This window comes from Mizuhopecten yessoensis, unplaced genomic scaffold, assembly GCF_002113885.1.
Source record: "Mizuhopecten yessoensis strain PY_sf001 unplaced genomic scaffold, ASM211388v2 scaffold4025, whole genome shotgun sequence".
Lineage (NCBI taxonomy): Eukaryota > Metazoa > Mollusca > Bivalvia > Pectinida > Pectinidae > Mizuhopecten > Mizuhopecten yessoensis.
In genome coordinates, this window is record NW_018405338.1 from 397,492 (window position 1) to 422,274 (window position 24,783).

At 35.3% G+C, this 24,783-nt stretch overlaps 1 protein-coding gene across 1 annotated transcript; it reads left to right on the forward strand.

Annotated features, from left to right (window-relative positions):
- Positions 1-1,432: 1,432 nt before the first annotated feature.
- LOC110448374 (ribosome production factor 2 homolog) lies at positions 1,433-12,823 on the forward strand. Its single transcript, XM_021494568.1, has 10 exons — positions 1,433-1,519; positions 3,621-3,753; positions 4,123-4,160; positions 4,976-5,015; positions 6,544-6,625; positions 6,960-7,036; positions 8,573-8,672; positions 9,070-9,172; positions 10,072-10,216; positions 12,093-12,823. The coding sequence occupies exons 1-10, from the start codon at positions 1,500-1,502 to the stop codon at positions 12,309-12,311; spliced, it is 957 nt and encodes a 318-aa protein (XP_021350243.1). The 5' UTR covers positions 1,433-1,499; the 3' UTR covers positions 12,312-12,823.
- The last annotated feature ends 11,960 nt before the right edge of the window (positions 12,824-24,783 follow it).

Here is a 24,783-nt window from a genome sequence, read left to right on the forward strand (position 1 = left end):
GCACTTGCCTTTCACCAAGGCTACCGGGGTTCGATTTCCCGATCGGACGTGAAAAGGTATTGGGTCACCTGCCTGACCACATTGGTTTTCTCCGTGTACTCCGGTTTCCCCCCACATTATGACCACCGCGCGCTAACATCCGGGCCAACAAGAGTGATTTATATAAGTTGAAATAACTTGTTTCATAATTGTTGTAAAATAAAAAAAAAATACATATGCAAGTTGATATATTGAAAAATCCTCCCATATATTCTTTATAAATTTGGACATTAGGTAATGTGACTACACGGTGAAGGAGAAGAGGATGTGGAGGAACCAGCTTAGATATATGTACGACCCCCTTCATACTGACCCAAACTACAGAGTTGTAAGTAACATCCGACTGATTGAAAAATTAGTGTTCTTTGAAAAATGGAATAGAGTTCTAGAACTTAAAGACACACAAAAAAACCATGAACATTAAGTGTTTGTTAAGAGTTTTGCATCATTGCAAAAGTAAGAAAAGAAAGAAGAAAGAAAAAAATAGATATATGTCCAAAATATCTCAATAGGGACAGTACATCAATCTTTGTTATTTAAATATCCATATGCTAGGCGCTTTTAAAACAATGAACAGAAGCAGATCCATTGCGGAAGGGTAAATGTAAATTTTATTTATTCAAAAACAATAATGAAACAAATTTAAAACTTATATTAATCACTAATGTTTGCCCGGCTGTTGGCGCACGAGGGGTCTTAATGTGGGACGAAACCGGAGTACCCGGAGAACACCCATGTGGTCAGGCAGGTGACCCCATACCTTTCCACGTCCGATCGGGGAATCGAACCCCGGTCGCCTTGATGAAAGGCAAGTGCGCTATACACTCCCCCTACCCCGACCACCAATAGTATTTTCATATTATTTGTGCCCGCGGTTTGGCCACACTTATTTCATATTGTGGAGCAGTTTCTTATTACACTACATTTGTATGTCATTTATTTTTCTACTTCCATTTAAAAATGCAGATAAACGGATCTGGGTCGTTTCGCCCTAAATCCCGTTCGCCCAATGTTGTTTCGCCCTAATATAGATATATATTTTAAGTTATAAATAACAGTTGAAATGGTTTTAATATTAAAAAATATTTGGTCTTTTTTCACGCTTCACCAACAATTGTGCTGTCGGGAAATTCCATGCTGGTGTACATTGTATGTGCAAATCTTATTATAAATCTGGTTAACTACGTACGAATGACTAAAAAGGTTAAGGGAGACTTAGGAAAACTTCAGATGAGGCTGTATTAGCTATACACAACTAAACAGGACTAAAAAGTTTCACCCTTAGTGCGAAACAACCCAGGGCGAACGGGATTTAGGGCGAAACGACCCGACACCATCAAAACAGACCCATTAATGCCTTTTGGTTTTGTTCACACGAATTACGCCCCTTGACGGGAGTTCTTCATTAAAAATTAATAACAACACGTGTTTTTCCTGTAGAATACATTCATAAGTCAATCATGGTATTACAACGTATCGTGTAAGTATTTTCAGCTTGCTATTTAATCAAACAAACAACTGTAAAGACAGCCTACTATTGAGAGTTCACTGGATGAGTTTAAATGAAGGAATGTGTTAAAATATTGCGGTGAAATGTACCGTACTGGGCTGTTTATGTAGCATGGTAATATCGGCCCGTTATCTGTTAAATTACGTGCACTGAATGCTGTTTGGAGTGATATTAAAGGAAGGAGAAGCGAATTGATTTAAAACAACACTATACAATATTACCAAACAAATCTTCTTCTCTCTCATCGAGTGTAAGTCCGCTAAATCTGACCATAATCGCAGGCTCCAACATTCTGATCAGTCGTCTATTTATACAGGTCCAGTACACTCTGCCGATTGAGCTATATAGCTATAAAGACCTATATAGCTATATTCACCTATAAATTATAGCTGTATTGAGCTATATTTTCTCAAATTTCAATTTTTATTAGATTAAAGCAAAGTCGCATAAAACAATAAGGTTTATGGAAATCATTAATGTTGAGTACAAAAAGCCTACATTTAGATGTTTATTTTCATTTTTCATCAATGTTAAATTTTCGAGTTTTTTACATCATTATTTTAAAAAAAGAATACTTATATTTAATGTCTTTGTTATCAACCTTATGATACAATCTTCTTTTAAAAGCGACTTTGTTTCGTTTTCCTTAAAAAAGATAATCACATGAAAATAGCTCAAAATACCTATATCATATAGGTCAATAGAGCTAATATAGGTCTTTACAGCTATATAGCTCAATCGGCAGAGTGTACTGGACCTGTTATCAACAGGCCCGAGTGATGACTGATATACATGTATGATCTTTTAAAAGCAAAGTTAAAAAGGTCTCAGTTTATCTTCTAAATTCCGTTTATGTTTTGGTTGAGCTCTGTCAGTGATATTTAGTTGTCAATAGTTTCTGCTTTTCATCAAAAGTAGTGATTCATAATAAAGTTGCTTTTATTTTGGAACATCAGGATTTCAGTAGAGAAAATTCTGAGATAGTGAGTTGTCAGTTTTTACGCAATTTTGGTCTCTGTGGAGTATAACATATAGATAGTTAGATTTGTCATCAGTTTCTGCGAAGACAGTTACCTGTCATTTGTTTATTAAACAGACAAATAGAGATGTTATTATTTTCTGTCGATGATGTCTTGTCTTGTTCTGGTGTTTTCCCCTCCTTTCTATTTAGGAGCTGTCAATGAAGGATAATACAATTTGTTGTCAAATGAATCCATGGATAAGCAAGACAATTGTTTCTGTAAAAGATGGTATATACCAGATATATATACATAGGATATAGGAGGCACGGCAGTCTAGTGGTAGGACGCCGGGCTGGTAACCGAAGGGTTGCGAGTTCGACTCTCGTCATGGCACTGTGTTGTATCTTTGAGCAAGATACTTTACTCCGCTTGTTCCAGTATACTCAGCTGTAAATGAGTATGTGGTTAGGTAGTGCTAGAATTGTAGAATGCTAACTGTTAGCGACGAAATGGCATCACCCGCTGTATGCTCCCCAGCGAGTTGAGAAAGATATTGACTGGTTACAAAGGCCCTATAACCACGGATAATAATTTGTGAACCGCTTTGAGATGACCTACAAACTACTAGGTTGTGATGAGGCGGTATATAAGAACCTCAAATTATTATTATTATTATTATACATCAAGTCTGTCAGACATGGCCTGATATTTGGCTCCACAACCATGACTGGTTTGGAACATTGTTTCCACCAATTTAGAGAAATTTGATGCATTAAAACATGACTTTAATAATGGTTTACCTTTATGAAGTCTACTGAAAGATTACTAGCATTAGATTAGAAATACAAGCACTGTGACCAGTTGTAAATAATAGATGAATAGAAGGTGGAACATATGTATCGCAGCATATCATCCTTATGCTGAAGATCCTGAAAATAAAAGGAAATGTAAAATAAATTACAAAATATATCTAAAGAGCTCAGCACCCAGCCAGAAATAGTGATTAAGATGCATTTGATATAAGTGATTCCTTCTTTGATTTCACTAGACTAAATTGCTATTTCATTTTGTGTTGTTGTTATTTATTTAAAAGAATTCTGTACTTGCAGGAAACCCAAAACCCAAAAGGGTAAGCGGTTCTTAGAGGGGAGAGAACCCAAAGTTATAGAAAGCACGAAGTCAGCCATCTTCGTAAAGGGAGGAAACACTAGTATAACTGTCACTGAAGCCTTGAAAGAATTGGTAAGAAAATTTATTTAAATATGCTTTTTTCAGAACTTCAGTAGAAGTTGGGATACATTGTTTATAATACTAGTACATGTATATGATAGAAAAGAACACGTTTATTTGAGATGTGTTTTGATCCTCACCAATCTAATTAAAATGATATCTTCGCATCAGTCCCTTTTACTGATATGTCGCATGGAAGATCTAACAACATGGTTTCGTCAATAACCCCCCCCCCCTGTTAAGTTGCAAGAAAAATAAATGTTTTTTCCTACCTATCTTCACAAATGTTTTGAAGCAGAATTTCAGAACATTGTTCGGCTAATAAATTGGTCTAGAAAAAAAAAAAAAAAAAAGCTGATAATTTCATATTTTATTTTCCAGTACATACTGAAGAAACCAAACGCAGTATCCTACAAGAGGTATTTATTTTATAATTCAGTAAATCCTTGACAATCAAGTAGAGCTGTCACAATACACTTTACCCACGATTCGATACGTATCTTGATATTTGCACCACGATTTCGATTATTTCGTTTCGATACGCCTTTATTTTAAAATATAAACAAAAGGAGATATTTAGCCGTTGATACACTGAAACCCGAAGTGTTTCCACACTTTTGATTTGAAGTTTGCCGGAGCATCACAAATTTTCATTTCCTTACCGTGGTCTGCCATTTTGTTGTATGAATGTTTTGTGAAAATTGCATCCTCGCAGCCGTTTGGCTGAAGGTTTAGAGATCAGCCAATGCAATTGAACGTCTCACAGACGTTTCGGCTGAAGCAACATATACTAATATTCAGATTGGTACGTATAGAAAATCCGGAAAATATATCATGAATCGAATCGAAATATAAATAATCGCAGTACAAGTGCATCATGGTGAATCATGACGCCTCTACAATCCAGCCTCCCTAATGAAACTTGCACAAATATCTAATATTCCTGCTAACTGAACCTTTTCAGTGACTGATAATCCAGCCTCCTGTTGATAATTTTACTCTTATTCTACAACTTTTATCCCTCTTGAAGTTGACACGCTAACCATTTGTCCATTTTGTGTTGTGTCATCCCGTGTAATGTTCTTGTGCTGGTTGGCCTTTAAGACTTCACATTTTGATACCAAATTGATAATCTTGACTCTGACAGAACTTTTATCCATATCTAATAATTGTACCATAATCAAACTAATTAATACCTTTTGTGCCTAATTTCTTGTACTCTCTTCTGTCATAGGAAAAACATTTTGAGGCCTTTTGAAGATGAAACACCACTTGTAAGTACAGCTATCGTAATAACCAGCGACAAATGAAAATCAAAACCATTTAAGTAGACCTTTACTGGTCAGCCTTTCATTCCCAAATATGTGAATTTTGTTTTGTCATGAATGTATATATTACACTACACACACTGCTAACTTTTGGCAAGATATTGCAACTGAAATATAAAATACTTAGGCCAGCTATTCCAGAAGTAAAAATACCTGTATGTGTAGAAAATGGGGAGGAGGGAGGCATTTTTCATATTTCCCCACATGATAATCTGAGGGAAACAGAGAATTTTGTTTCCCTACCATAGTAGCAATAACAGTTATTACACTGGAATAAAACGATAACAAAATGGTGAAGATGATCAGGCTTATGAACTCAGAATTCAGGTGTGGTTTCTCATGCTCAATTGTAACAGAGGTCCTTATTATTTCCATGTCTCCGCTAGGAATCAAACTCCTGACCTCTGGTTTACTAGTCTTCTACCAAATGAACTAAAGAGAAATTCTCCCTAGCTGAGTCAGTAGGAAGCAGCTAATAATTTACCAGGGTGACATTTTCCCCCTCCGGGAAAGAACTCGTCCTGAGTTTTCTTGGAGTTATAGCGTTCTTGTGAAAGCATCACAGAGAAGTATTCTTGCAAAAAAATCACTGGTATCTACGCAAAATATTCCCTGGTATCTACGTAAAATATTCCCTGGTATCTACGTAAAATATTCCCTGGTATCTAAGTAAAATATTCCCTGGTATCTACGCAAAATATTCCCTGGTATCTACGTAGACGTCAGTGTAACAGAGATCATTATTTTGCAATGGGAGTCGAACCTGGGACCTCTGGTTTAGTAGTCTTACGTTCTAGAAAATGAACTATAGAGACATTTTTCCAAGATGAGCCTGTAGGAATTCTAGAAAGATTTTTCGGAATAGGGATATATATACATGACCATGAGAGAAACACAATGTTTTACTTGCTCATCATGTGTTCAGTATAATCCAATCAGACACACTATTATATATAGATGAAGCATAATTTATTGTAAGTGCCTCCCTCCCTTGTCCATAAATGGCCCAAAATATTATGTACAGGTTTCACCATTCTAAGCCCAGTCTTTGTTTACTGGAGAATTTCACAATGTGAATTAACATCATGCGACACAATGTTAAATTGTAGCAATTTACTATTGTATTAAGTGAGTGTGAGAAAAACAGAATATTCAACACTATACCATGATGATTGATCATGATTTAAGTATACTTTCGTCAGTTTATTCTCTAGTGTATTTTGTACCCACTAAATTATTGTAGGTGTAGATCTCACTGGATCTGTAGAAGACGATTAGAAGTACCGTAAATTTGCGCGTATAGTGAACACTTTTTTGGCCAAATATTGTAAGAAGAAGGAAACACTTAAACATGATCAGGAATCAGGACAGATCTTTATAAGTCCTTAACAATCGTTCTTATGATTAAGGAAAAATGTAAGAATTACAATTTGCTTGTAGGGTTTTACACAGTTACCGGTACATTCTTTTTCAGGAATTTTTTGCAAAGAAGAGTGATGCAGCATTATTTGCCTTTGGTTGTCACTCCAAGAAGCGACCAGATAATTTAATTTTAGGTATGTTTGATCGAATTCTCCTTCTTATACATTTTTAAGCTGAAATTTTAATAAACGTGCGATGTCATTTTAACCTTCTTTTGCATATTTGTGGAATAATCACAATGATAACATCCATATGAATAAAAAAAATAAAAAATAGAAGAGGTTTTTTGTATCAAAAAATCTATTCAAGTCTCACGAAAATATGAGATTTAAGCATTTGTTGAACATTGATACACACAAAGCTTTGAATCAGACTCTTCAAATGTTTCTATCACACATTCACTGAACATCCGCTAGCGGACGCTGGATCTCATTTTCCCTTGTATAGATTTTTTGTTTTGTTTTACAGGACGAATGTTTGATTTCCATGTACTGGATATGTTTGAGCTGGGAATAGAGAAATTCAAGTCAATGTATGCAATGCAGGTGAGACAAATATTGCGTAACTAATAACAGCAATGGCCTAATTAATTAGATGGGGGACTTAAAAGTCCTGAAAATCTCCCCCACCCACCCACTCACTAGGATGAAATGTTTATATGTATACCCCCATAACAAAGTTAGGGGGTATACTGGAATCAGATTGTCTTTCCGTCCGTTTGTCTGTCCGTAGAAAATATTTGTCTGGACAACTCCTTCTAAGGTAAGGGACTGATGGGGAGGGAGTACAGGAAATCATGTTATCCAGTAAAGAACTTGTCCCAAGTTTTCTAGGGGTTATAGCATTCTTGTGAAAGCATCGCAGAGAAGTATTCTTGCAAATATTCCCTGGTATCTACATAGAATATTCCCTGGTATCTACGTAGAATATTCCCCGGTATCTACGTAGAATATTCCCTGGTATCTACGTAAAATATTCCCTGGTATCTACGTAGAATATTCCCTGGTATCTACGTAAAATATTCCCTGGTATATACGTAAAATATTCCCTGGTATCTACGTAAAATATTCCCTGGTATCTAAGTAGACGTCAGTGTAACAGAGATCATTATTTTGCAATGGGAGTCGAACCTGGAACCTCTGGTTTAGTAGTCTTACGCTCTAGTAAATGGGAGTAAGAGAAATTATCCTCTCCATGGCCGAGTCCGTAGTCATGTTATCAGGATTTGCCCCATAGACAGGCCCTAACCCTGCCTCCTGTTTATTACAAAAGATACCTCAGTATGTCACTGACTAAAATAAGTGTACAACTCAGTAGATCAAGAAATTATTAGTGGTGAGGTTCTATGGATTGGTTTGCAAAACATTGCGTGTAGTTAGCCTTTAGCTTACAGGTCTGGCTTATTTGGAAGCGCGGGGGGGGGGGGGGGTTAAAACTTTTGCATGATCTCTGTTCATGCTCAACAGTAGACATGTAGACAAAATCTAAAAAAGTGTTATTGATCTACACAAAGGAGAAAGTTTCTAAACTTATTTGTCTGAGACAATATGGGGTTATACATTCCCAATAAAAAAAACATTAATCCCAACTGGAAATAACAAAGTAAATGAAGTGTGCTTCTTTTTCTTGGCATAATGATTAAGATTGAGTTTTATTCCAATGGAAAGCATATTGGATTTTTAGAAATATTTCATTCTTTTAAGAAAAGAAAATTTATAAAATTTCAATGTTAAGTTCAAATAATAAATTACCTATACCTGTACCTAGCATCTACCCTACAAACCTGTGACCCAGCGGTGATTTTTTTTCCATATTTGGGCCACGACCAAAATAGCTAAACTCATTCACCCCTGAAGACACATTTGAACTCTTCCATTTCAAAGGTTGGAATAGTTTATTATGAAACCTCAGGGGTGAATGAGTTAAATAAGACATGGTTTTATATGTTGTTGTTTGAAGTCTAACCTGACTCAAAGAAGATTTTTGCAGATATGCCATTTAATCCAGTTGAGAATACGTTTAATTAAAAGGAATGTCTATGACAGGGTTGTGAATACAACTTGAATTTCTGTGTTATACAGGGAGCTAAGTGCAACATGGGCAGCAAGCCCTGTCTGTTATTTTGTGGGGAAGCTTTTGACCAGGACGCGGAGCACAAGAGGTTGAAGAATCTCTTTATAGGTAAGTCTCTTCATAGCTTACACTGGAGTCGAAAATCCTAAATTGTTTTGTTCAACGTTCATTCTTGTGTACTTAATTGATGACATATAACATCTTAATGTGAAATGTAATTTTAAATGTTGGAAAGGAAATTATTTTATGGCAGCAGATATGAAGTTTGTAGTAATCATAATCACAGTTCATATTAACACCCCACTCTTTCTCTATCCCGTCTTCGAAATTTGGTTCCTGTATATGTCTTGATAGATGCAAATTCCAAGTACCATTTCACTATCAGAAACAATTAAATTGCTGTATAAAATGTTGAATCAGGATAAAAGTGGATTTAGATTTCCATCTGAAAACAGCCAGCACAGTTTTACCGTTGATGTTGTGACACTTTCATTTTTGTTTTCAGATTTTTTCCGCGGCCCCGTAATAAGTCAGGTACGACTTGCTGGTCTAGAACATGTCATACAGATAACTTCTCTGGATGGCAAAATACTACTTCGGAACTACAAGTAAGTGCTAGCTATGAATCCATCTCTGTAACATTGCCTCCCTACTGTAGTGTGAATGGGGACGTACCTTTATCATAGTCAGGTGTACGATTTGTCAACTGATTGTCTTGTACGTAAGTAGTAAAATCAGGACTAGATCAGGATTCAAACCTGGGACCCTCTGAACTCTAGACTTGACGCTCTACCAATTGAGCTACCTTGTTGTCGACGATCGACCCAGTCAGGTCCCACTACATTCCTCCCATCCTTGTGCTAAGTCTTCACCCCCGAACACAAAACTATTTATAACCCATGCAGGTTCAGGTATCCCCTCGTCAAGTACTCACCTAGCACTTGAACGAAGGGTTGGTCACAGGCACCATTGTAACAGGAGAAGATAAATGCATGGCCAGTAGGGGAATCAAACCGAAAACCCTTCAAACTCTAGTCGAACGCTCTACCAATTGAGTACCTAGTCGCCACCGGTTAATGCAGTCCAGTTCCGCTAAACATATACCTATACAATCTGGTCTGTTGGCTTAGAAAAAGTTTAATTATAATCAGTATATCAACACATCCAGAATGAAATCATCTTTGTTCGAAATTAAGTAAATTAAAAAGAAAATGAGAAAAAGTGAAACGATGAAATGAGAAAGAAATTACATGTTGGTGAAATGAAGAAAGTAGATTTGCTTTTCATCTGCTAGATGAGTCATTTATCCGATAACTTGATAACAACTCTAGGATGAAAATATTTAAGAAAGTGAAAGTGATCCTGACGTGAATTTCCTTAATGCCATATTAGCAAGAACTCGAAATTGTGTCATGATATAACATTGTAAGTGGTACAAGTATCTAATTCAGTGAAAATAACCTACAACAAATACCTTAGTAATGACTTTGTACTCACCTCTGTACAGGATCATGATGAAGAAGTCTGGCAGTAAAACTCCCAGGGTAGAATTGGACGACATGGGCCCCTCAATCGACTTCGTCATACGCCGGACCAAACTTGCCTCCGACGACCTCTACAAGCGCTCGCTCAGACAACCAAAGACAGTTAAGGTGGGTTGATTGTCATAATAGGATAAAATAACTTCACTACTATTTTAACTCTTGTATTTATTTTTACTAGGAACAGAAAATGTAAAATAATAGGAGGCTTGGTAGTCTAGTGGTAAGATGCCGGGCTCGTGGCCGAAGGGTTGCGGGTTCGAGTCATGTCACGGCACTGTGTTGTATCTTTAAACAAGATACTTTACTCTGCTTGTTCCAGTCTACTCAGCTGTAAATGAGTATGTGGTTGGACAGTGCTGGAATTGCTGTGAGCTCCTCAGGGAGTTAAGAAAGATTTTGGATGGTTGCAAAGGCCATTGAACTACGGATAATAATTTGTGAACGGCTTTCAGACGACCTAGGTTGTGATCAAGTGGTACATAAGAACCTCAAAATATAATTATTTTTATCAAATATTCGTCAAAAATATCCAGAAATGTTTCATTCCATCATCAGTGACAAAGTATGGCACTGGGTGTGTGACAGGTATTTACATATTGGGGTCCTTACCCCCGATCAGGGTAATTGTTTCACACTCTCTTTAATGGTAATTAGCAGGCATTTACCGATAGATCAAGTGTTGAGTGAAGGCCTTTTCAGCAGTGACACAGCTTGTATCTCACTTGAGTCAGCTTTTTTATGCCCTCGAAACATTATTGAGTGAAATCAAATGTTTACCTATTCAACTATTGTACAGTCCAATAGTCATCTAATTACTTTACATGTGAGTTAATCGTCGGAGCTGCACCATTATATCAAATGTAGGTCAGTGTGACATCAGATTTAAAAGGTTCTCTCTCACATATTAACTAGCACAAGCTTATGACCAGAAACTGAACTCTTTTGTTAATGAACACTCTGGCCTTGTTAATCATGATGAGTGAGTACCGAAGCGAAATCAACCGTGGGTATCAAGGGTATCAACCGTGGATATCTGACGATGGGCCTTGTTATGAATTTACAACGTTTGCTTAATCTTTAAATTTTATTTTAAAATATCAAATGTAAGTTGTTACCTACAAAAGTAGATATGTTACGTTTATTGGGAGAAATTTGTTAATCTGGACATGTTCTCTTGGAACCGCATTCTCGATACTCTAGGGGTAACGCTCACTTTCGCTCTCTGCACACCTGGAATATGTCAGCAAAATTGAAGGCATGCAGCAAGCTATTTGATAGGTCTCAATTAAACAAAAATTCTTGACCAACCGCTAGGCTGATACCTGTCCTTTGAAGATTACAGAGGATCGACGCCCAACTTCAAAGCCAGTTAATTTTACCACTACACGGCCGACAGATGCTTTTGATGTATATCAAAGCATCAAACTATACTTCTTGTCTCATCCACACGGTGATGCACACGAAGCCTTCTAATTTGCTATGACATATACCAGGGGTGCAGAGAGCGAAAGTGGGCGTAATCTCTAGAGTATCGAGGATGTCGGAACCACAATATTAGGGATAATGAGGTTCAGCTGTACATGTATCACTTTTTAGGATTAGTACTTTGGGTCATCACATTTTCTTTTAAAATGTCATAAAATGTTCCATTTATCAGAATGTTGGTAAACTTGACTCTGGACAAGCTTCCACATTCTTTAGTAAAGTATTATTCAGTCTACCCAGTTAGTCAGATGGGTAGTGGTGTGTGAGGAAGAAATTATATGAGAGTGGCAGGGTATTTTCTGTCAACTCAACATGATACAAATAAGGGGGAAAACTCTTTTAGTCTTGACACAATATGTTGTAGGTTAACAATATTTGGATTTGTAACATTTTTTAACAGTTGCCAAATTTCCTGACAGTACTAAATTGATACAGAATGGGATCGTGATTGGCACTTTATCAAAATAAATTATTTCAATTCAATCTTTTTCTGTTGCAGCCAAGAAAAAGGAAGAACATTTCCCAAAATGCTTTTGGTTCCAAACTTGGCAGAATCCACATGGACAAACAGGACCTCGGGAAGTTACAAACACGCAAGATGAAGGGCCTGAAAAAGCGAAAGAGTGCCAAGTCAAAGGACAGTGTGACACAACCTAAAGTTGTGAAGGAAACGAACGGTCCGCCGAAAGCCAAACGAGCCAAAAAAACTGTGGAATGATAAATGTCGTCGTTTATTTATGAATAAGTGTGAAGTAAGAAATGACAAGAGGCTGTGTGGAAATGTCATCTGATTGTTTAGTGGTATTTATCCATTAACAAACATGGATATATCAGAACTGTGTTGGATGGGAATGGCCAGACTATATGAATTAGCCAAAGTATGCTTCATAATGTACAGCGAAAATGTTTTCGACATGGATCTCGTCATATTCGTGTCTCCGCATGGAAACGCACAGAATGGTTGTTTGACAATACAGTTATAAGCTACTCAACCAGGAATGTTGTTTCAAGCAAGCGAAGGAAGAATGAAAGACATAGAGAACAGATTATATGTTCATATTTCCATTTCCATGGCATTGTCCCTAGATAACTTACTTGCAATTGAAAGCTGTGTCATTGATAGGACTTTACATGACATGCATCACAAGACACAATTTTCAGCCAATCAGCACGCACCAACATTCCGTCGATAAGGCAGGAATTTAAAATTTTGTATATAACTTGTAAAAAGATTTTTTTCAAAGGTGGAGAAACGTAACAATAAACATTGAACTGTTTTTGTATGGCATCCCATTTTATGATCTATTTGAATGACACAGTTTTACATGCAAACCAATCATAATGTACTAGTGCACATTATGATGTTTGCTTGCAAAGTAGTGTCATTCAAATAGATCATAAAATACCATGCAAAAACCGTTCATTGCTTAAATGTATATAAACATCCCAAAGTACCAAAAATATTTGCAGGAACCACACAGCTCAATGTCCGATCAAACTTAATACGAGAATGGAATTCGGAATGATAAAACGTGGAGGTCTGTATTTATGAAACCGTCCTCATACTCGAGCATGAATTCTGTGCTCAAACTAAAAAAAAATGTACCTAACTCCAGTCATCGTAAAAAGAAGCAAAGTATGGTATGAACATTTCAAATAATATTTGGCTTGAAAACTCATCCCAATCACGGAAATATCATATGTGATTTTATATTTTATTATCACAGAAACAAGTAATTGGGCGTGGGCTTCAGCACAGAATCTGAGTTTGAGCATGAAAATGGTTTCACGAATACGGGCCTTGAACTTTTCTTAATGTTCTCAATTCTCAAAATCAGTTCAGGGACTATATTAAATCTCAAACACTCCTTGAAAAATAATTGAATAATAGCAGGTAGAAGCAAGTCATTAAAGAGAATCCACTGTTGTATGTGTGTTATAAACAGGGTGTGTGTTGAAAGTGTGTACTAAAATTGGAGTGTTCTGTATGTGTGTTATAAACAGGGTGTGTGTTGAAAGTGTGTACTAAAATTGGAGTGTTCTGTATGTGTGAGGGTGTTTGTGGAAGACAATTTAACCTCGGAAATCTAGAGGTTTCGGGAAAGAAATTGATCCAATTTTTGAGGGTTATTTTCTGAATTGCTGCAGTAAGAGATTTTATTACAGACAAACCTGTTTAACTGGAACTCTGTAAAAGTCTAAAACCATGTTTGACAGTTTATTCTGTTACAACTGTCATAATCCTCATTGTTTTCCGTACTACAACTCAGACTGGCTATACGTTCTCCATGATTTTCACCAATACTTTCTCCTTTTATATGGACTTAAGCAAGTCTACAGTCTCTTGACTATAAGATTTACTAGAACTACTCAAATACATAGACCAGAAATAAAATGGTCTTATAGACAAAAGGCCAGGTTACCAAAACAATAACAGTCTCTCTCTTTTTCATTATCCAAACACATTTGGGTTGAGACGTTTTCAGAAATATTTGGTAAACATTTGCATACTCAGAGGTGTCAGTCCATATGAAACGGTGCCCCATGCCTTGTATGTGCGATGTAGAAGAAAGTGTTGGCGGTGGAGAAAGGGGGGGGGGGGTTACTACCTTAAGGTGTGAGCATTATGTGAAGTCTCACTGACACCCATGTGTTATACATTTGGTTGTTAATTGAAATAAAAGGAAATAAATGTATTATGTTACTACATGAACCAGTCTATGGACTTTGTTGGTTTTTTACTTCAAATGTATATTTCATGTATAACTCATTCACACCTGAAATTTTACAATGAACTTTTCCAACCTTTGAATTGGAAGAGTTCAAATGCATCTTCACGGGTGAATGAGTTGAGGGTTTCCCTTTATGTACCATTTATAAAATGTACTGTGTCACCACTGTAACAGAATGCAGTTAATTTTCATGAGTGCATGGACTGTTACCCAAACATCTTTCCATTGTCCTTCCTTAAATCATCTTGGTGTCTCTATTTCTCAAGTATTTCTCAAGAAATAATGTACAGATCTGTTTTCAGATTTCATTTGTAGGTTCCCTGTGATCCATAATTGTACATGGAACATTCAAAAGTTGATTGGAAGAACAAAATGGCTACCAGTTGTCCATCCAGGATTTTGACAATTTATTGACCTTTTTCTCAAAATTAAAGCACTTTACAGATCTTTCTAAAATTTCATACAGTATAACTGTTGCCTTTGGTCCTTTGTTTTGGTAATAAGTCTCCCCAACAGTTATGATAGGTGGGAAAAGGCTCTAACCAATTGAGTTTATTGAGTATAAAACCCTAAAAAGGCTATCTGACTGAACATTGAGGAAGATAAAATTGTTCTGACACCTAATTAAAACACTGTTTTTTCTTTATGTCAATATGACTCTTGGTGGGATAAAAAAAACGCACCATATAGCTGGATTTTGGAGATCTGTCTGGGAACCATTAAATCGATTTGAACTGTTCAATCAGATATGGACAATCTAACATACTGTTAACACTTATAAAGGAACAAATGATCTAAATACAGTCTACTTTTTAAAAGAGGTAGTAAATTGAAATAATCACAGATTTTTTACAGTTGTTATAATTTAGAAATTACTAGAGATATAGTTACTGCAGGCATACAACCAGATAATAAGGGACAAGCTATTTTAGTTCATTTTTTTCTTTTTAGATTTTTGAGATATTTACTCTTTATTTTTAAATAGATACATTAAATTCTATTATTGTTTTCGATTTCAGAGATGATGAGTTCAATAACATGCATTAAACAGATTTATAAAATATGTATTGATTTATTCTAAAAAAAAAAATCACTTAGTTTATATTCAAACAATAGAATTATAATCTCTGAGTTAACAAGAGATCCTAGAAGGATCTTGGCACCCACCATGGAAGGATCTTTATCAGATCTACAAAGGATGATATTTTACCTTTGTTGCCCTTCTTTTTTCCCTTTTAGGCACTCACCCTGTCCCACGTGGGAAATCCTTAAAGTGAATCTAGTACATTAACTTAGACATCGTAATGTCATGATATTTGCCAATATGACAAATGTTATTTTATAGGAATTGAAAACTATATTCTAAAAGCTAAAAAATTGTAATTCTTACATAGTTAAAGTGCTGTTAATGACGAATGAATATTCATAAGGGCAGGGATAATTTTAACAAAGGGAACATACATATAAAATAGTGATAACAAAATTGAACTGTCAAAATTCAAGATGGCTGTCTGGTGTCCATCTTGGTTTTCCTATATGTCTCTCACGTACTTTCTGGGAAATAGTGCAAACAAACTTTAACTCTTAAAATGAAGAGCCTCAATGTGAAATTTGAAAACGATCCCTTTAGTACTTTATTAGAAATAGCGCCAACAAGAATTGTTCTCTTGAAAAGACGAACCACGGGCGGACGGTAATTTGAATAGCCCACCGTCTGATGATGGTGGGCTAAAAATTATGACATGGATATATAAAACCAGCTCACAAACGGCTGGTTTCAAAAGAGACGTGAGGACACGACTGTTTTAAATATTTGTGAAAAAGAAGCATTACTTATGAAGGTAAATAGTATACCAGAACGTCATCACAGGAGCAAAACGATGGGATTCTATGTTCATAGTTGACTCGCGGAAGGCAAAACTGGACTCCCCACCTCCAATCCCCCTTTCGAGCAAGGCAAAATATGACAACCAAAATCAAAACAAAAGTAAAGCAGGTCCCTAGACCTGAACTTGTTCAAAAGATGAATCTCAGAGATGTAACAATTTTAGCAAAATTAATTGCACTGCATCATACAGCTGCTTCACCTTCTAGGACTTATCAGGAATGCAGGTGGTTAAAACGGTGGAATTCAAAGTCAAATTATGTGTTCAAGTTCAATTCCCAATTCAATTGACAAAGAATAATTTTTAGATACATTAAGGGTGACTATATTATATAAAATATCTTCTTTTAGAGACTGTTTTTGGGTTTAACATCCTCACATCAGCTAGGTTTATGTTTAGACGGTTTTTTTAGAGACCTATACCCGAATTTCAGGGAACCGTTCTCATACTCAAACATGGATTCTGTGCTCAAACCAACTTTCTTGCAACTCGCTTAAATCATGTGACACGAAAAAAAACGTCAAGTGTAAATGTTGATAACGATCTTCAGTTGGGAAAATGCGGAGTTTTATTTATTTATCATCGGAACAAGAAATTGGACTTGGGCACAGAATTTGAGTTTAAGCATGAGAACGGTTTCGTTAATACGGCCCCAGGAACCGTACTCGTGACCAAGCATGGATTTTATGCTCAACCCAACTTTCTTGTAACTCAGTTAAATCGTGCGACTCGGTCAGATATAGTCAAGTGCGAACATTTCAAACAGAATACAGCACGAAATCTTCCAAAAATGTTGACAAAATGTTGTTTTTTCATTATCAATCACAGGAACAATAAATTGGGCTTTAACACAGAGTTTGAGTTTGAGTATGAGAACGATTTGATTTCATGAATAATGATCCAGGAATGGTACTCTTGCTAAAGCATATGGGTTTTGTGCTCAAGCAAACTCCCTGAAAACGGGAATCGGCTTTTTGTCTATCCAATAGTATTCGAGGATGATTGACAAAATGTGAACAGTTCAGAAATTGTGCTTTGCACAGAATCTAAGTTTGAGTATGAGAACGATTTCATGAAGAGAGGCCAGGGCCTGTATACATGAAACAGTTCTCATCCTCAAACATGGCTTTTTCGCTCAAGTCTAATTTCTTGTTGCGGATATAACTTAATAAAAAAATCTTATTTTGTCAATGGTTTGAAAGAAACTTTGAAGAGACTTAAAGCTGAATAATGTTTTCAATGTTTTCATTTGACTATTTGATCGTTTGACATGGTTTAAGTGAGATACAAGAAAGTTGGTTTGAGCACAAAATCCATGCTTGAGCATGAGAACGGTTTCATGAAAACGGGCCCATGTGGTGGCCCCTAGTCATGAAACTTTTCTCAATCTCAAGCATATAGGTTCTTAGCCTAATCCAGCTTCTTTCAACTCAATTAAATCGTGACACGGCCAAAATTGTCGAGTTTCAACACCGAAAAATGTATTCCGTTTAAATCTCTCCAAAAGTCTTCCAAATTACTGACAAAATGTGACATATTAATCACCGGAGCAAGAAACAAAACAGGAATTGGACACATGTTCTGAGTTTTGGCGTAAGAGTGGTTTCGTGAATAAAGGCCCCAGAAATCTTCGATCTACCAATAATGAACTATACAAAACGATAAATAAGAACTACCTGTAACCTACCAACCACAACACGTTGCAAAGATATTGCTAATAATTTAGAAAAAGTCATAACAATTACTAGAGTTTTCACAGTAAAGATCTATCAAAAAACTGGTACATCGAAAAACGCAGTATCGTATCGCAATACAGAAATGAAATACCACAGTATCGCAATATTTTCAAAAGCTTATTTGTTTTATGTATCCTCTATGTGTTTTAACTTTTTCAATTGCTACATATTCAGACCAAAATGCCAAATAACATACGCAGGTTTTTTTTTAATAGAGGTTGGAATTGGCTTAGATTTCACAATCCATTGTTTGTTTTACAAACAAAAAGTCAGTCTCTTCTTTTATATCTTTCTCCGGCACACATACACGGAGGCACGTCCCTCAATGACCATAGATAGCTGTTAATAGGACGTTAAACATTATAAAACCAAACCAAATCTTTTATATTATATCTTTCTGACAACAATTTTTTTTAAAATTGAGAATCGTTTACCCCATGACTATATATCGGAATATGTATCGTAATACATTCCATCTGTACTGCAATATATCGTGATACACTCCAGGTGTATCATTAAACAAATATTTCCTGTAGATATCTATCATAAATCCGCATTGTATAGCAATTATCGAACTGATCATTAACATATAATGTGTAAAACTTCATTCAAAATTGTAGCTAAGTACTGTTTTCAGTTATAGTGTATTTTTTCATTTTAAATCCAACAATGCGGATATTTCCCCGTATTTTACGGTTCTTTGAAAATATATACTTTATTTATTTTACAACAATTTTGAAACAAGTTATTGCAATGACAAATATTGTAAAGTTCTTGGATCAATTTCTTACTAAGCCCATGAATCACACCGGTAAGGGATGTCAGAAAATAATAGATTACCTATTACCAAACTACGTACGTGTAATTTGAAATTTCCCATTGAAACTGGGAGGTGGCAGAATATTCCAAAAGTGGATAGGATATGTAACCTTTGCCTTGAAAATATTGGAAATGAATTTCATTATCTTTTTACTTGTAGTAATGTGGAAGTGAAAAATTTACAAAGAAAATACGTTCCAAATTACTATCGTACAAATCCAAATGAAAATAAAATGAAAGGTCTTTTGTCAATATGTCACCAACAAATTCTGAAAGGATTATCAATTTTCCTAAAGAAATTGATTCCTTTACTTTAAACTAAAACATAAACATTATACATATACTATTACTTGTTGATTCTATAGGTCCATAATATTGAAGCNTAATAAAAAGGGATTAAATGTCCATGTGAAGGAAGTAAATATAAAAAAAATAAAATTAACGACCGACTAAAAAACTAGCTGCTTTCACCCTTCACAGGGCTCTTCAGGTTTATTCAAAAGAACAACGTCGTGACGTCACAATTACATGTCATCACACTACAATCGTAACGTGACGTCACGAAGTACACAAGATTTGACTTATCATCAGTATCTTCATATACATGCATGCACCTGTCCATCCTGTCATAATTTAATATATGAATTCATGTACATGTACCTCATGTTACACATTTGCATGTGTCCGAGTGTTGGAAATAAAATCTGAAATCTGGGATCATGAACTTATGTGTGTGACCTGCAGCTTTTCTGCGCAGGTGATATTTTAACATTTAGATCATTTAAAGACAACCAACTATAATAATCTTTCTAACAACATTCTTCTCTCAATACTTTTTTTAAACTGGGAAAACTCGAGACCAGACCCTTATACGGGCCGGGGTGAAAAGGGCCTAAATAACGTCGGCAGTGAACGAAAGGATATTCAGACGTATTATGGTACACTATAAATTGATATTTAATTATTTTTAACAACTTCGGTGTTTTAATAATGCATTATTTCAAATCATTGCACCATTTTTGGAATAGATACTCTTTAACATTTTACTAAGGTATTTAAAAAAATCCTTTTCGAACAGTTCGTTGATAATGCAACATTCTCGATATTAATTCATTAATGAGTGCATCAATGTTGTAGACAATTTTACTAACCTGTCGGAACCTGCTGCAGAAACGCGATTTTTATAGTGAAAAAAATATTAATCAATAATTGGGTAGCTTAGATACATTATTAACAGTTCTTAACCAATGTTTTTTAGAGAAGAAAAAATTTGGGGGGGGGGGGGGGGGGGGCGGGAGACTTCATTTAACCTCTTCATTTCCAATTAACGTCATAATGAAAAGCAATACAGAAGTTTTTATTGGCCATATATTATAATTAGACATATTATTTTCCTCCGCACAAAGTTGAAGCTGATGTCAGAGACGTTTATTATGTGATATATAGGTATCTGCTGATATTATGGCGGAATAATATAACGCTTTCAAATTGTATCTCACGCAGGATTTTCCAATTTTTGCTTTATTTACAGTTAAGGTAGAGTTCTACGTTGAACTAGACTCTACTTTGTAACAGAGACGTATATTATTATAGATCTAGACAATTGAGGAATTGTAACATACACAGATTTCAAATGTCTATTGAAAATCGTATGTTTATAACAACAATAAATAACTTTAATTGCAATCGCGATAATTTCGCCGAATGGACATTTGACACTTTTGTGTTAAAAACTCTGGACATTTAGATTTTTATGAGATTTTTATGCCTATTTGACACGCGAATCACAAACTGTTTGTTGACATAATTGCCCTGGTCTTGCTATAAAAGCACACCTCGAATAGGTCATAATTACCTGCCCTCGTGACACTGTTTACGTAACAGCCGTCACTTACCCTGGGGGCTAACGTACGTACGGTACCCGATATCATAAAGAAGTTCCCGCCATTTCAAAATGTGCAATCGACAGATCAAAGCAGACGACACTGGCTTGATTTTCCCGCCATCCTCTCGCCTGTGACATCAATCATTTGCAGATGACGGATTCAGACCCGACATACGTTGACCATGGCCACCAGCTGACACTTTCATTGTCCTTGAATGGGTGTGTACAAGGAAGGTCATTACGGACCTGTGACGTAAAACATTGACAACCTCGCTCGGGACACAACGCCCCGAGGGCACGGGCGGCCGGTTTGATTGAGGGGATCAAATTTGCATTTTAGTTCAAATTTGAGAAGTCTTACGCAAATTACGGAATTAGATTAGATCCAGGTCCGTGCGTAAATATAGAAAATCGTACAAAATTAAAACCAATCGATGGAAATGATAGATGTTTGAAATACGAATTTACCGCCCTTTGTTTTTAAGAAAATATCTGTTACTAAATACAAGAATGAGCGCAAGATTTAAAGGCGAAACCGTTGTTTTTCAATGATAACAACAGATACAAATAAAGAACCAAAAAAAAACAACCTTTCCATCCAAAAAATAAATTTAAAAACAAAAAGTTAATGATATGTTTTACTACATCGTCATTTTCCTTCTGCTTTTTGACCCGAGCCATACTTCACAACAATTTCTTTGAAGTTAATCTTAAAACCCAATTTTCAGTGACTTTCATACTCTCTTAAATAGAAAATAGCTTAATGTGTATTTTCTCAAGACAAGTAATACATTTATAAACGTTATTGTGTAGAAACTATCGTATATTGTTGTTTTCACATTGCTGAAAATTTGCAACGTTTTATCATTGCTTGCAGCAGAGACATAGTTACCCTTAATACGTCTCTTGCAGACATTTGGTTAGAAACAACTCGTTTGCTTCGTACGGCAGGAGATTAGCCCCCGCACGAGGGGAATTACATTTGTCCATCACATTTGTAAACAGATCAAATCGTTTCCCTGAGCCGATCTTATATTTAGGGTCTGTTAACTTTGATATATTTTACTTTTCAACAGCATCCGCCCATGAATGGGTTTTCTTCCCATATATACCTGTATGATATTATTCTATGGGTCTGGATAAATGTTTCAAATTTTTGCCCAATTCCGATGATATTTAAAGCAAAATCGTGTTTATCCATAGAGACCTATGAAGACGTTGTATTGTATTACTTCCATTGTGTTTTAGCAATATGTACGCCTCTTAAATAGAAAATAACTTAATGTGAATTTTTCTCTAAACAAGTAATACATTTATAAATGTTATTATGTAGAAACTATCGTTTATATTTTATTTCTTCCATTGTGTTTTAGCAATATATACGCCTCCGTAGAGATGTTCTAAAACTTACATGTAACAGGTTCGTCCTGAAGCAAATTGATTTGAAATTATTTCTGTTTTCTTTTTTATTATATGGCGAAATTATATTTGATTTCAGTCCGTGGTTTACTTTAATTTTCATCTATTTATTCATTCTTGGGGCTGGGAGGATTCATAAACGTGTATATGTAACAAACGTGCTTGATTATTAAATCAGAGACGTATACATTATACATATACGTCTCTGATTAAATGAAATATTGTTTAAATTAAATTGAATTTATTTCTTTTTTTAAGTTAGTGTAATCACGGACTTAGATAACATTCTGATAATAATCTAATTCCGTGGTGTAATACGACTCGGGACTACAAAATTCTTCAGCAAATTGGGAGTAAACAACTTCACGTCTCTGCTGGAAACATGCTACACGTAAGAACAAACATTCTTGTAAATCATCTCAAAAACATGCGGTGTGCATTATATTATCAAGGGAATAATCTCCACTAATAAGTTCCCGCCAAATTAAATTATATGTAGTTTCCCGCCAAAATTGAGACTAAGGGACAACCATAATCACCCCTGCATTACGTAATCTAACATATACAAAATGTAGTTTATGCTCAAAATGATCCGCGCGAGCTGACAGTTGTTTACCGGTCGTAATGACCACGACCGATAAGTCTTGGCGTTCAAAGAGCGCCGCCCCGCGCGAGATGAAAGACCACGTGGTAATCTTTACTGTAAATATTACGGGGTATATAATGGTAGCAGTTATCGATAGTGCTTTGAGAAAGAAACGGTTTAAAATACCTCTATGTTGTAAATTAACACCGTTTTTCAATAAAGCCTGATTTCTTTTGATCCCGACATATGAAACGGTGTGTCGTACCTGTGAAATGTCACACCGGGGTATCTGTTTTACCGGACTTACCTGGTAGAAAACCGGTATCATTGTCTATGTATTAACAAAAGAAATTAAATATGTATTGATAGTAATTTTTGTATTGTAATTTGGTCTTTCTTTCAAACATGAACACAAGTTTTATTAATTATCTCTTAATTGTGGCATTTATCTTTCAAAGACAAAGACAGACAAAATTAATGAATGTTAAAAACAACTTATATTATAAAAAGACTTCCATTGTTAGATTTTCTTTGTGGTGACGTTTTTTCACTGCTTTGTTGTTGTCACGTGCCGATCAATTGTTTTACTGTTTTCATTAATAAGTTGTTTTTTAACTGAAACGTATTGTTATTTGCGTTTCACAATGAAAAATGTTTAAAGAAAACATGTCCGTCTAGTTTTCAAATTTATCCTGTCTCCTAGGATGACGTTATAAGCATGATACAGATACAGATAGTTTATTAGAGTCTCACCTTCCGCATAAAATGATACAATAAAACATATGACCAAAGCGACTCTAAGAGCTACGAGAGACTAAAAATAATTAAAATGCATCTAAAAGCACTTCACTTAAAAAAAACTTGCTTTAAAAGGCTATAAGAGAGAGAAGCTAATACATGACATAAAATTATATTGAAATTTCACAAACTTCAATGTACAATTCTCAATGATATATAAAATTATTACCACGTTTAAGAATATATATATACAAAGTGCCCTGTGTCTCTTTAACGTATACTTGTTCGAAATTGACCGACATATTTCCCATTGTTACGTTTATAAGACCTTTAAGCAACGCCTAAATAATGCACCAGTACGTATTTTGTTATAATTATATTATGTAGTTCGGAATTATGTCAATAATTAATTATAATAGTAATTATATATATATATAGGGTTATAAGAAAATAATAAAGAGCCATGTGAAGGGTAAAAGCAGATGGTTTTTAGTCGGTCGTTAAATCTTTTTTTTTTTCTATTAGAATACAAATGTTTTTATAGTAACATTATTTTTATTTTTGACAGAATTGCAGACCCCTGTGGTAGAGTATCAAATCTATATCTTTCTCATCACATAACATTAACACACAAACGATATAAGGTTCTGCTCGAGGCCCTACTTTCATGTCTGTCTCAAAGAAACCCACTTTATTGGGACTGTCTGAAGCACGGACTTAGATCATCTAATTCCGTGGTATGAAGATAGTTTTAATTCACATTTAGTTTTCCATCAAAACAATAACGGGTAAATTTGAGAAAATTATTTGATCAGAGTTACAGAAGTCTTTTAAAACACTGGGCTGCAATGGCGGATGGCTTCCAGAGGCTTTGTGTGCAGGCTTCCCCATACCATATATTTTCCGTACTTCCACGGAATTAGAATTCCTGCTTTCCAAGTCTGTGGTACTTCTAAACACATGTACTCTGTTCTCATTTCATGTTATTATGGAAGTAACACGTTTTAAACATTTGACATGTAGTTAAAATTACCTACATAAATAGTTTAATGACATAACAGATTTTGTTAATGAGAAGATTAAAAACTGTACATGTATCATAATTCATAGCTGCGGGAATCGTAACTCTTGGCCAGATCGATTAGATTTGAATGTGGAATTTTCTATATTTTATTTCATATTATCGGACCATATTAGATTAAAAATTTGATTTCCCCCTCAAATTTCGTTTATAACCGATGTATACACAGAAATCAGTTTATAAAAACATTCCATAATAAGTGCTTCATAATCATTCCAACCATATTGATTTGTTTATTTATTTATTTATTGAACAATATTCTATCATCTCCCTGATCACTGACCCCTAAAAGGTCCAATAATTCAGAC